The sequence below is a fragment of the Filicampus tigris genome, chromosome 20 (genome assembly GCF_054856515.1).
Source record: "Filicampus tigris isolate MCC_2025a chromosome 20, RoL_Ftig_1.0, whole genome shotgun sequence".
In the NCBI taxonomy this organism is placed as follows: domain Eukaryota; kingdom Metazoa; phylum Chordata; class Actinopteri; order Syngnathiformes; family Syngnathidae; genus Filicampus; species Filicampus tigris.
The window spans coordinates 916,735-929,893 of NC_141236.1; the positions used below are offsets into that span (position 1 = coordinate 916,735).

Genomic DNA, 13,159 nt, shown 5'->3' on the forward strand with positions numbered 1-13,159 from the left:
GTAGATTCATGGCTGTGCATTCATGATCTTAGACCAGTTGACAAGGAATGAAACAAATGTTCTTTGTACTACTAGAAGTTTTGGAAGTGTTCAAACTAAAATGAAGACACCACAAGTGTGGAAACTAATCTTTCCTTCATTTGACTTCACTAAAACTCTAATATACTGTAGCCACTTGGAATAGTACACAGGCGGTGCATGTACTGAGCAGAACTTATAAGCATACTACATGATGTAATTAAGGTCACAGGCATATACAGTATTTTCCGGACTATAAACCACGATTTTTTCACTAGATTTTGAGCCATGCGGCTTATAGTCCGGTGCGGCTATTCTGTGGATTTTTCTTCCACCGCTCGGGGCGCTCTAACCGGAATGACAGTACAATTCAATACAATACATTTCCCATTAACTGGATGTGACTGCAGGTGGAGGAGTTCAAGAGGCGAGGGCGCCATAGACTAGGTTATTGCATTACGTGCTGTAATGCTTTGATTTTATGTTTTCCTAGAGGTCCCTGAAGTGCACATGAATGTGATTGGCTGTAAGTTAAGATAAATACTGTGTATTTTCTCTTGGTTCTGTTCCGTTTTAATGAGCAACGTTGCTGCAGTGTTAAAAGGTGTTAGGAAAGAATCTGCTCAGGTACACACGTGTACATTTACAGTTCATAATCGTTCTGTAAATGCAGTAAATATAAAAGTTTTCAACATAGATGGGTGCGGCTTATGTAAAGGTGCATCTTATTTAAGGTTTTTTCCAGAATGTTCTAAAAATAGAGTGGGTGCGGCTTATATAACAGTGTGGCTTATAGCCCGGAAAATACGGTACTGTATTGTCACTTTGGTACTAAGCCACAAATTCAACTGTAAGTTAAGTAACAGAGACCTATGCTGCTGCACTCCCTATGTACATTAACATGAATCTCACTGATGAATTTGCACTGTCACCTTGTTTCAGATACTACGCAGCCTCAGGCTGGGTGTCTTCGGCGGAGAGCAAGGTCCATGTTACAACGATTGTACGCCACGGCGCTAGTCTTTCCACGGTGCTCGTTTCAGTTTGAAATGCTTTCACACTTTCACCATCTTCCTGCTCCATCAACAGAATCGCTTTGCTTCCGAATCCAACATCCTGTTCTTACTGTACGTATGCGCGTTACATCGGCTCGTAATTTTGCTTTTCAATTTCTCTGTGAGGCGTAATACATGCAAACCAGCTTATTTCGAGCCTTGTGTCAAATGTATATATTAGTTTAACTTTATAAGTTCAAAACAGAGAGATACCTGACACCCTGACAGTATAAGCTATGGAAAATGTATGTAAACTTCGTAATAGATTACCTGCATGAGATGAGTCATGATTTTCACAATCTCCTCCATGGAAGGCCGCTGAGAGGGGTCTTTGGACCAGCAACGCGTCATCAAATTCTCAATAGGTTTGGGTAAATTTTTGATTAAAGGTGGTCTTGTCCCTGAAGCAAAATACACACAATTCGAGGAAAAACATTGGTATAATCCCACAATAGCAAAAACATGTTTTAAATGTAAGATAAATTGATGCTGAAATGAAAGTCAAATTTTACATAATAATAGGTTAATATGGGCATTGCCCCAAAGATGTCTGTATTTATGATGTCTGTATTTATGATGTCTCCATCCTTCTGACTCACCATTGTGCACTGCCCACATAATACGGAAAGCTGGTCCTCCGATTTCATCAAAGGGCTTTCTACGTGTGACCACCTCCCAGAGAATTATCCCCCAGCTAAATACGTCGCATTTCTCGCTGTAATTGCTACCTAGAAGTACAGAAGGATATGGTCATCTTCAAAGAAACAACATTGCTGTGATCAATTGCTCCAGTATATTATTAATAACATGAATTGTCATAGAATTGAAATACAGTGGACCACCTAATATTTGCGGTTCGTAAAAATGACAAAATAGTTGGAGTTTTTTTTTCCAGTGGAGAGGAGAGTCAATTTGCTTCTAGTCCTGTTGGTACAAGGTGTATTTTGCCAATTAGGAGGCTGTGCTCACGCGTTATTGTAAGTTGGTCACAAAAAATGTTGAAAAGAATAGCCACAACCGACTGTATACAAAATAAGTAAAAAATAATAGATGTAACAGACAAAGTATCCAGGAGAGTCCAGCAGAAAAACAAAAAAAGGAGCTTATCAGGATACAAACGCAGAGCAATGTAGTATGCGGCTACACAATATGTGAGCAAAGCAGAAAAAAAAAAGAAATGTGGAAAAACATAGAAAGACGCGCTTCGGAACTAATTACGGACCCAAATCGTTCCATACCAAAAAAAGTACCATCTTCCGTTCCGATCCCTACTCCTGATTCAGAGGCTCTGGTTCATGCAGAACACTCTCTCTCCTAATTATGACTGCACTCCAACCAATCTCTCAAACACCATCATAAACCTTGCAGTTAACACAACCGTGGTGTGAGTCAGACCACATAGATGAGGTCAACAGACTGAAAGCATTGTGTTCAGAAAACTGTGAACAACATAAAAACCAAATAAATTATCCTTCAGGAAGGACAGAGCAGACCTGGCCCCACTCTACATCAATAATGACTGTGTGTAATGGGCCCACTCTGTCGATCCTTGAGCGTGCAGTTTTTTGATGACCTCTCCCGGACTGCTAACACTAGCTAGCATTAGCTAGCACTACGGTGGTGGTGAAGAAAGCCTAGCAGCAACTCCACTTCCTCAGAGTGCTTAGAAGTGACAACCTGGAGAAGAAGCTGCTGGTGACATTCAATAGAGACAGTAACCACCTATTCAAAACTATTACCATTGAACAGATGATATAGATCACACAGAGCTCAGAAAAACACAGTGAGATAGCTTCTTTCCCAGACATATCGCCACAAAACAATAATAATAATAATAAATACATAAATAATAAAAATACATCCATTCAGCCATGTTCTGAACTGCTTATCCTCACTAGGGTTGCGGGAGTGCTGGAGCCTATCCCAGCTGTGTTTGGGTGGGAGACAGGGTACTCCCTGAACTGGTCACCTCCCTAAAACCTGATCTAAGAAGTGACTTAACATCAACAGGATGCGCAATAAAGCTGATTTTCTGTGCAATTTCATTCAGGTAATGTGCACTAACCGTTTACACCAGGTGGCACCAACTTCGTGCCCATGGGTAACAAGGCCCCCAAGGATCCTAGAATCGCCCGCGGACCTCTTTAAAAAAATAGCTCACCAGTGATGGGGCATGGTGATTTCCTAGTAGTATTTTGCAAATAGAAATGATCATTTGAAAATGGAAAAACTTGCAGACATTTCTAAAATTAAGTGCTGACATTTACATTTATCTGTTTCCTACCTTCTGGAACACACATGAATATTATCAGTACAAATGCATACCTGCACACCACTTATATGCAGCCCTGATCTACAATATCAAATGCAGCATTGAGATCCAATAAAACTAGAACTGACACCTTTCACAAGTCAGTGTTCAACCGTATATAAATTAGCATTTTGATTCTGTACTGTGATGAGGTTGGAAACCTGATTGAAATATATCGAAGAGTCCATTTGAGGTCAAGAAATTGCTGAGTTGATTAAAAGGCACTCTCAACCATATTGGCTAAGGAGGAGAGGTTTGAGATGGGTCTATAATTTGTTTACATGGAAGCATCCAGCGTTCTCATTTTTAGAAGTGGGTTGATGGCAGCTACTTCCAGGGGTTTATGAAGCTTGCCTGGCTGAAGTGAGCAATTTATTACTTACGGCAACTCAGCACAGATTATGCAATAGTTAGTGTTATACGTGAACAAGTTCAATGAATGAAAGTTTGAGCCCGGGATACAAAAATGTTCTATTCAAGCGGCAGCACTGTGACGTCAGACGCGCCTTCAATTGGAAAGGGGCTGGCGGAGTGATTTTGTGTTATTTGGGCGGAATTATTGACAAGTTGCGCACACGACTGGCTTTTGTTTAAATAGCTTGTGGAATAAATGGCTCGTGCTGCAGTCAGCCAATCATTAATGTATTACTTCTGATGTGTCACGTGGATTATTCAGTCAATCGGATGCTTGTTTTATTAATGCAGGCACTTGATTGGCAGCGTAATTTGAGCACAACAGGCGCTTCAAACCATCATTGCTGTACTAAATTACATTTGAAGCAAAACGGCTCATTATTTTGCAGCAAAACAAGACCACGATGAGATCAAGTAACTTTTAATACCGTGATTATCATGACATTGCTAATTATCAGGTTTTTTCAACAATGTCATCTGGTGGGCCAAATTTAATTGATGGCCGCCGACCCGTACACGGTCCTACAGTAAGCCTTTTTGGGTGGTGGCTAAGCCAGGTTGTGTAGACCCTGTCCCCCAGTATCAAATTTAACTTCACATTTAACATTGTAAATTTTCTGGGCTTTATATCTTGTTTAAGCCATTACATATGGAAGGAAGTACCCTGACGTACAGAAAAATGTGTGAAGCACAGTAAAAATACCAATGATGATGGATCAATTCAAAACTCAAAATAATGGATGTTTAACATTAACAAAAAAACCAAAACATGTTGATTTCATTGTATTTATTAGTGGAATTTGTACTAGCATGTTTGGGCCAGCGTCAATAAGCTTCAGGTGCCCCAGCACATTCATGTGGTGGCTCCAGGCCACCAAGTCACTGTTAATGTAGAACCCTGTTTTATTTTTAATTTTTTTCTCCGGGGAATCCAGGGCTCCAGTGTTTATGATGTGAGATTTCACAGTTGGGTGCTCAGTAGAGCTGGGCATCGTCTATCAGTATCTAATTTCTGGCCAACCCACGTGGTCCCAGTCAGTCCCTCGTCGGCGTCAGCCAATCGGCGTAGAGAATATAATTTTCACGTCACACGCAGGTGCCGCACAAGTAGACACGTCGCCAAATGAAGACAAATATCCAATAAAAACAACAGACACACACACACACACGCACAGTGTGGTGATCAGTGAAATAAAAACAAAATGGGGCTTATGACATTGCATCTGTGGGATCAAAAAGTATGCAACACTTTTATTTTTTCTTTGTTTGGCTGTGTGTCAGGAGTGGGGGACCTGCATGTGATGTGGTACCAGTATAAATCCATTCTCGACGTTGTTTGGCTGACGCCCAGCACTGGTGCTCAGTCGCGAGCTTGATTTTCTCAGAAATATCGGACACGATGCAACTAGCAAAACACAGCACTTTGGTGTTCTTCTAGTTGCAAAAGTGTTTTACATCACTTCGAGCTCTGTCATAAATCAGTGTTTGGGGACCAGCGGTTGACCACATCATTTTCTGTAATGTTGTAGTTTAGCTTTCATGTGTACTGGAAGATGAATTTTATTTCAGGCAGTCAGTGTCTTGTAGACATGGATCATATCCGTTTTTTAGTTGGATGTTCATGTTCTGGGTAGTTTTATGTTTGCTATTAATTTTTAATATAGCCATTGTTCATGGCTGTTTTTTCTTTTGGATTGAAGTAGGGCTTGGCGATATGACCGAAAAGTATATCATGATATTAGTGTGTCATATTGGTCGATATCAATATATATTGATTTTTTTTTTTGCTTTCTTTTTCATTATTGAAAATAATGACCCAGGGAAAAATGAATTTAGGCTATTTTATTTTAACATAATACTTAACCTTTAACAAGAAGTCAACGTAACTATAAAAGCGTGACATAAAACTGGTCAATTTAAAGATTAAATAAACTCCATTGCTAACATAATGTGGTTAGTACGGCTGGCAAATATGTCTGAAAAACTAAGTCTAAAGTATTTTATATCAGTCTATATTGATATTTTTTTAAACCTATTAAAAAAAAACAGTTAACTGTTTTTTGTACATCGTTATGTGCAGTTTCTCCTCCACCAGCGCATTGTAAATGCTTATTTGCATTAGATGCTACCTCAAAGCAGAATTGTTGATACACATACATTAACCTTCATTCAATGTTCGTACAATGTAAGTAAACTAATACTCTCTTGCAGTGCATACATTATTGTTGACCAACCATCTTAGGACTACTTTAACTTTTTGGCGGACTCATTGTTGCCATAGTCCATTCATATTTTACTTGCCTGATTTTAACTTAAGTGTGATACAGAAGGTCAAATATGGCTAACTGGTGCTATCTTGTCAAAGACTGGGAACTCCTCTACTTGTACACCACCTCTCCATCCTGAGGTCTTTAATTGGGTTATCATCCACAGTATAATTTTACTGTAAGAGACAGTTGTACTGAGTTGACTGGTCATTTACTCTATTTGAACAAAGTTGCGCCGCTCGCTCTCTCGACGCGAGTATGGCGCGCGTTGTGTTAGCTGCTGCTGCTTCATTGCTTTAAATGCTTCTTCATTGTTGGTTTAGCAGCTTCTTGGTTGGTTTAACTTCTTTGTACTAGGAGGCGGCTGCGCGCTGCCTACATCACACACCCTGCCACGATCGGGTTTGTTTTAAAAAAATTTCAACTTCCGTTGCAAGGAATCGATCGTTAACGTAATGTAGTATCGTATTTTCCTGACTATAAGTGGCTCCAGAGTACAAGTCGCACCAGCCATAAAATGCATAAGAAAAAAGAAAAAAACATACAAGTCGCACTGGAGTATAAGTCGCATTTTTGGAGGAAATGTATTTGATAGAATCCAACACCAAGAACAGACATGTCATTTAAAATTTAAATGACGAACAATTTAAAATAAAAATACAATAGAGACAACAACAGGATGAACGGTACGCTTACGTTACATTACACAACAACGCCCCTCCACTCCACGGAAGGTAGGTTGTCTCCGTCGCGTAACGCTAATAAATCTGTCCATATAATGATTCACCGGAGTGCCTCATCCACACAGTCGCTCGTATCAAAGAGGGTGACCGGACACAGTGATAGGGAACAACGTGGCTTTAATAGCACTCCAATCCATTCCACAGAGCTCAACAACTAGCTCAATCCCGGCCGACGATGAAGAGGTGCACATCTGCTGCTAACGGCTAACAGACTCGAAACGTCTCTCGTTAGGACCCCTTTTAGCTGTCCAACAATATGCCCGACATAAATCAACGTCAAGAAAGGACCCATTAGCTGCCCCAAAACGTGTCTGGTGTAAAACACACAAATTAAATAGTAAACCAATGCCTGTATAAACGAAGCACTAATGAGGAATTTACAACAGGTAAGATCAATTTAAACTCACCAAAACGGTTGTAGATCGATTTGATCGCTTTGAAAGTGTGTGTTACGCAAGTTACGCACGGTGATTGTTTTTGTTCAAGAGTTTCCATGTTTTTTTGTTTTTTTTTAAGAATTTCATTGGCCATTGAATGCTTCAATCACCATCTTAGCAAGTTTGGTTGTGACTGCAAACACAATTGACGAATTGTCCACATGCAGGGGTGGTACTATTTACGCATGTAATTTGTTCAGTGGCTTTTGTTGAACTCCTGACATGGGAAACATTTGTTTATTGGATCAAGTAAGCAATCAAGCAAACATAAGGTCGAGCCTATGTTTTGAAATCTCGTGTTGCTAAAGCATCGAAGGATGTGCATCTCAGGCTTGTTGTGGACTAATTATACTACTGGAATACTTTTACTGGACCCTTGTCAACGTAATATGATAATTGATGATGGATTATGAAATTGTGTCAGACATTTATGAGGCTGAAATGGTGAGCTCCTTATTTTTTGTGTGTTAGCGATTGTTTGACTTAAATGCTCGCCGAGCCTGCAGATATGAATTTCCCGCGGGCACGACACGAAAACCCACCCGTGGGCCGATGGACCTGCAATAACATGTGAAATGATATACAGGTAATAATGTGTTAATAATTTCACACATAAGTCGGTCCAGGGTATAATTCGCACCCCCGGCCAAACTATGAAAAAAAAAAACGTGATTTATAGTCTGGAATATACGGTAGTAGAAAATTTAATGCATGCGTTTTTTTTCCGGGTGAGGGAATTTCCGTAGGTAGGAATACTCACTATACTGACATCTTCACAAGAAATTTGTGAAAGTCTTCAGTGAAAAAGGGAGGCATCTATTTACCAATAGCATTAGCAGTCTTGTGCTAAATTAGCAGACCATACTCACATTGTCGAAAGGAGTTAACAAAACAATGTTGAAATGCTGTCACGGCTACATACAAAAATTTACAGTACCACAAATATAAAAGTGTGCAGGAGTCGCTGTTTCTTTATAAGAAAAAAAAGCTTATTGCAGAAAAATACAAGCAAGTGCGAGAGCAATCAGCAAAAGTGTCTATTGCATGAGAGTAGGAAGCAGATTAACCATTGTGAACCCTTGTAATTAGTTACTTTCCACCTGATGACCAACATTGGACAAGCATGAATGAGACAATGCTTAATTAGTTTTAAAAATTTGGACAAAGCCAAATACTTGCCTTCAAACACCTCTGGAGCCATCCACGCTGCACTTCCTTTGTTGTTTGTCATATGAGTCTGAATGTCACAAGCTGTTCCAAAATCACATATCTTGAGTACAGTGCCACCTGCCACAAGCAGCAAACTAAAAAGAAACAAAGAATGAACATGAACACATACAAAATAACACAAATGTCCAAGTTTTGTAAAGATGCATTAACATCTGCATTTGTTAGTCAACTCCCGTATACTGTATATTGATCATCTTCGTCTTGTCTTGGATGCACGCCCATTTTGTGGACGGAAGGAGGACACTTTTTTTTTTTTAAAAGGACTGACTAAGCAAGGACGGAAGTGGGTTTTCGCCCGTCCCTGTAATTGTCCCTAACCCGGTCAAGTACCGACTGACGTGTTGTGTTGGCTTCCTTTAAAAAGCAAGACCACTGTTCTCTTCTGTGATACCCCGGAGCCACCTTTAGCTGCCTTTATTAACTGCCTGCACAACACTTTTCATGTGCCCAGAGCGTCATACTTTCACTAGCTACTGCTGTATTGCATACTGACTGCATACTAATGTTTTCTACTGTGTGCGATACACAGTAGTGCTACAAGACAAGTTTCGGCATTCTTGGTTGGTCTCATCTATGACACGGTGCTTGCTACCGATAAAAGTACTTGAGAGCCGACAAATAAGAGATTCCTACGATCGTGACCTCGCGCTGTGCCTATTGTCACTCGACGTACAATATGGGACCCAGGCAACGCAGTGTTATTAATACTGCACCTAGGAATCCTCCTTTGAAGTTCTCGTTATGTGATCGACAGCCTTGTTAACATTTATCTTGCAGTTATCAAAGACGGGCATTCCGTCATACTGACCACCAGCCCGTCCCTGAGTGATGCTAATTTTGCTGACATTAGACAATAGATGGGAAACCTGTACCAACGGACCTCGCAGTCCGTCACTGACAGATGCACTGACGAGGTACAGAAACACGCCCCGCCTGTCTTGTGTGATTGTTTTACGACAGCAGGCTTACTTGAAAAGACCACATTGACTGTATACAATATGTACAGTAAGTGGTGGTATGCATCAAAGAGAATTATGAGTTAGTTAGGCTGGGAAGGCAAAAAATAATTAGCTAAGAGGTAATAAAGTCGTTTTGAATACAGAAACTGTTTTACAGAGAAGTTCTTATGAGTTTTACATTATTTAATTTAGGAAAGAGTAAGGTTAGGGGGTTGTGGAATGGTATTTTGCAGCCCCACACTACATTTCGCCCCTAAAAAAAAAAAAAATGGAAGAGAAGAGGAAGACAAGACTAAGAGAAACAAAAGAAAGAAGTGAAAGAAGAGTAAGGATAAAGAAGAGAAGGAGTAGGAGAAGGAGGAGAATACAATACAATTTTATTTATATAGCGCATTCCATAACAGCTAGAGCTGTAAAGAAGAAAAAAAAGAAAAAGAAAAAGAAGAAAAAGAAAAAGAAAAAGAAAAAGAAAAAGAAAAAGAAAAAAGAAAAAGAAGAATTTCAGTTTGTACAAGAACTAGGAAGCATTTGGCAACAATGCGAGACAGGAATCTGGTTAAGGTAAGCAAAACTTTAAAGTAAAATTCTTAAGAGTTAAGGCCTAGACAGACCAAAACGACGTTGGCCAACAGTGACAGACGCTTACCCCTGTGGTGTCCGGCCGGCTGTCGGCACGTCACACTGGAAAAATACACGACAGCAACGACAGACAGCAACGCTGATCATTAAAGTACCTTCTGCGCATGCATACGATGTAATACCCTTCCATACCATCGGCGGCGGTAGTCACCATTTCTCATGGTTAGAAAACTCCAACCGGAAAGCTGTTGGCCGGGGGTGGATTATAAAAATGTAAACAATGCATTCAGCTATATTCTTCGCTCACGATGAACGTCCACGCGAAGTAAATCATCACGTTCTTGACACAGTATTGTGAAATACTTAAATTGGCAACCCTCGCTCTTGTACTTGTAAGAAGATGAAGGCAGCAAAGGCGCGCTCCTGTTTATCCGCATTTTTCACTTCCCGTTGGTGCTCCGAGCGCTGATTTACTAGCTAACAGCCAATCAGAGTGACCAAATGTCACGACTGGCGACGCCGATTCAACATGTGTAAACGCCCCCCAGACACTTACTGACGAGTTACGATACTACGACGGTGGTCACTACACCAATCAGACGGCGCATTCAGACGCCACGACGCATTCAGACACCACGACGCTTCACGACCTCCGACGTTGGTTTGGTCTATCTAGGCCTACAAAGCAGCAGTAGGCTCCCACTTAACAGTTCAGTACATTGGCAAATAAGTGTAAGTTATGGGGAATGAATGTGAGTGCATGTGTGTGTAAAGCTGTTTGAGCAGACGCCAACACAGTATGCCGTAGATAAAGCACTCCGTTTACCATTGTGTTGTATTGTATTGTATATTTCAATCAAACCAGTTTATATAATAGATGGACTTTTTTTTTTTTTTAAACAGATTAACAATGGACAGACCGTTGGCATTTACTGACAGAAGTGCGAATAACACTAGAAGTACGAGAGCTTTTCAAACTTTGATGTGTTATTACTATATTTAAGATGCTCCTGGCCTCTTGACTTTTCCTATTTCTGTATATATTTCCTTACCATGGTGCAATGGTATTAAACAATATAAAATATTTTTTATAGCCATTACTACGGCGTACTAGTTAATTTGACGGTACACACGTTGGGTTGGGACGGCGCCGCCAGGTTTCTACAGCGACCATTAGTTGCATTGAGAAACGCTGCAGGTCACCATGATCGAATTACATTTTTTTTTTTTTTTTTTTTTTTTTTTAAAAGAGCCGTCATATCTGCTTCAAAATACTGACGAGTCTAAGGATGAATTGCTCAACTGACACACAGGAGGAGGAGTAAGAGGAGCAGCCGTGTCGCATGTTGTAAAATAGGCTGTAGATGTGATTGTCGTGACGTTGTGGCTAGTGCATGCCAGACACCGAAATAAATAAAATAATAATCTTATGTGGTGCTTGTTGACATAATTCCCCCATTGAGAAAAAGAGTTCTGAGGTGCAATCTTGACATAGTTTGTGTGCCGTACTAAGGATTTACTTACTCTTTTTCTAAGTGAAGTGCAGTAAAGTCAAATTGACGGGTCTTGTACTTTTTGTAGTGTCAAAATCCTGGTACTCCTAGTGTTAAAATAACATGACGGACTGAACGACAGACGATTACAGTTTGGTTCGGCTTGAAAAAAATTACAGCCTGAGGGATGACAGACGGGTGCTCAGGCCGCTGACGGATGACAAATGACAAACCTAAAAATGCCCACCTCTGGCAGTTATTTATCATCCCCTTGGCCCTGAGTCTGGCTCTTTAGATGTTGGATGAAGTTGTGTCTGATTTAGTGACTCACACAGATTATTGAAGTCACCCATAATACACAAATTATGGATGACTGTAATATTCATATAAATTCCCCATCTGAACCACTTACCGCTGTGTTTCAGGCAATGATTGATACTTTTGGTGTCACATAGATAATAGCTGAAACAACGCACAAAAATGGTAATAGTTTAGATTTGTTACTAATCCGAGTATTAGCAACCTCAAATGCAATGGTATTACCACATACTATACTTTACACATTTATTTTAAACATTACTTTATGAAATTTGACATCTTGGCTCATTGCCATCGTCCTAACCACAATCAAAGCTATAGCAGCCGCAATATTAGTTCTACAACCACTACTGTGCTCTATGAGCTACTGCCTCTGGCAACTGCTTCTTTTCCATTTTATATTGGTTCGATTGATAATTTCACGAATGATGTCAATGCTGTTCTGTTAAATGTGCTCGACTCCGTAGCACCATTAAAACTCGTCATAAGAGATTTACTCCGTGGATTACAGATGAAACATGCATATTTAATCAAATAGCTTGAGGCTTGACCGCAAATTGCGTGTGACTAAACTTGAGGTTGTCCATCAAGCATGGTGCGATACCTTGCAGTAATCCAAAAATCCCCCCCCCCCCCAAAAAAATACTCATAAAATACAGCTCATTTGGGATGAGATTAAGGACACCGTTCCTAAAACTCACTCAAATCCTGCGAGTACTTATGTTAATTGGGGCATTAAGGCAGATAATTGTCGGACAATAGGGATGTCACAATATCGTCAATATCGTCATATCGTGATATTAAAATTGCCATGATATATATAATGGTGTTACCATATACTACTGTTATGTCTGACCATTACTTTATAAAATTTGAAGTGCGGGCTCATTACCATCGTCCTGACCACAATCAAAGCTTTAGCAACCGAAATATTAGTTCTTCAAGCACCGCTGCGCTGTCTGAGCTACTGCCCCTGGCAACTGCTTAGTTTCCGAGCTATATTGGTTGATTTTAATGCTGCTCTGTTAAATGCGCTTGACTCCGTTGCACCATTAAGACATAAAACTCATCCTAAACGGCCTACTCCGTGGCTTACTGAGGAAACCCGCTCACTTAAACAATCATGTAGGAAGCTAGAGCACAAATGGCGTGTGACTAAACTTGAGGTCTTCTGTCAGGGATGGTGTGATAGCTTACTAATATATAAAGAAGCACTAGCCTTAGCCAAAACTAATTACTTTTCCAGATTAATTGTTCTAAATAAAAACAATCCTAAATATTTATTTGATACAGTGGCAATGCTAACACAACAGCTGCCAACCTCCATTAGCTCCT

General features: G+C 40.1%; 1 protein-coding gene across 6 annotated transcripts in view; it reads right to left on the bottom strand.

The window, feature by feature from the left end:
* The window catches only part of map3k7 (mitogen-activated protein kinase kinase kinase 7), a 70,191-nt gene that overhangs the window by 23,903 nt on the left and 33,129 nt on the right, over positions 1-13,159 (bottom strand). For all 6 annotated transcript variants that reach the window (XM_086019000.1, XM_086019002.1, XM_086018999.1 and 3 more), the window contains 3 exons: positions 8,425-8,549; positions 1,673-1,801; positions 1,344-1,474 (listed from right to left, as the gene is read on the bottom strand). In XM_086019000.1, coding sequence (XP_085875126.1) covers positions 1,344-1,474; positions 1,673-1,801; positions 8,425-8,549 — 385 coding nt within the window. The remainder of the gene's footprint in view (positions 1-1,343; positions 1,475-1,672; positions 1,802-8,424; positions 8,550-13,159) is intronic.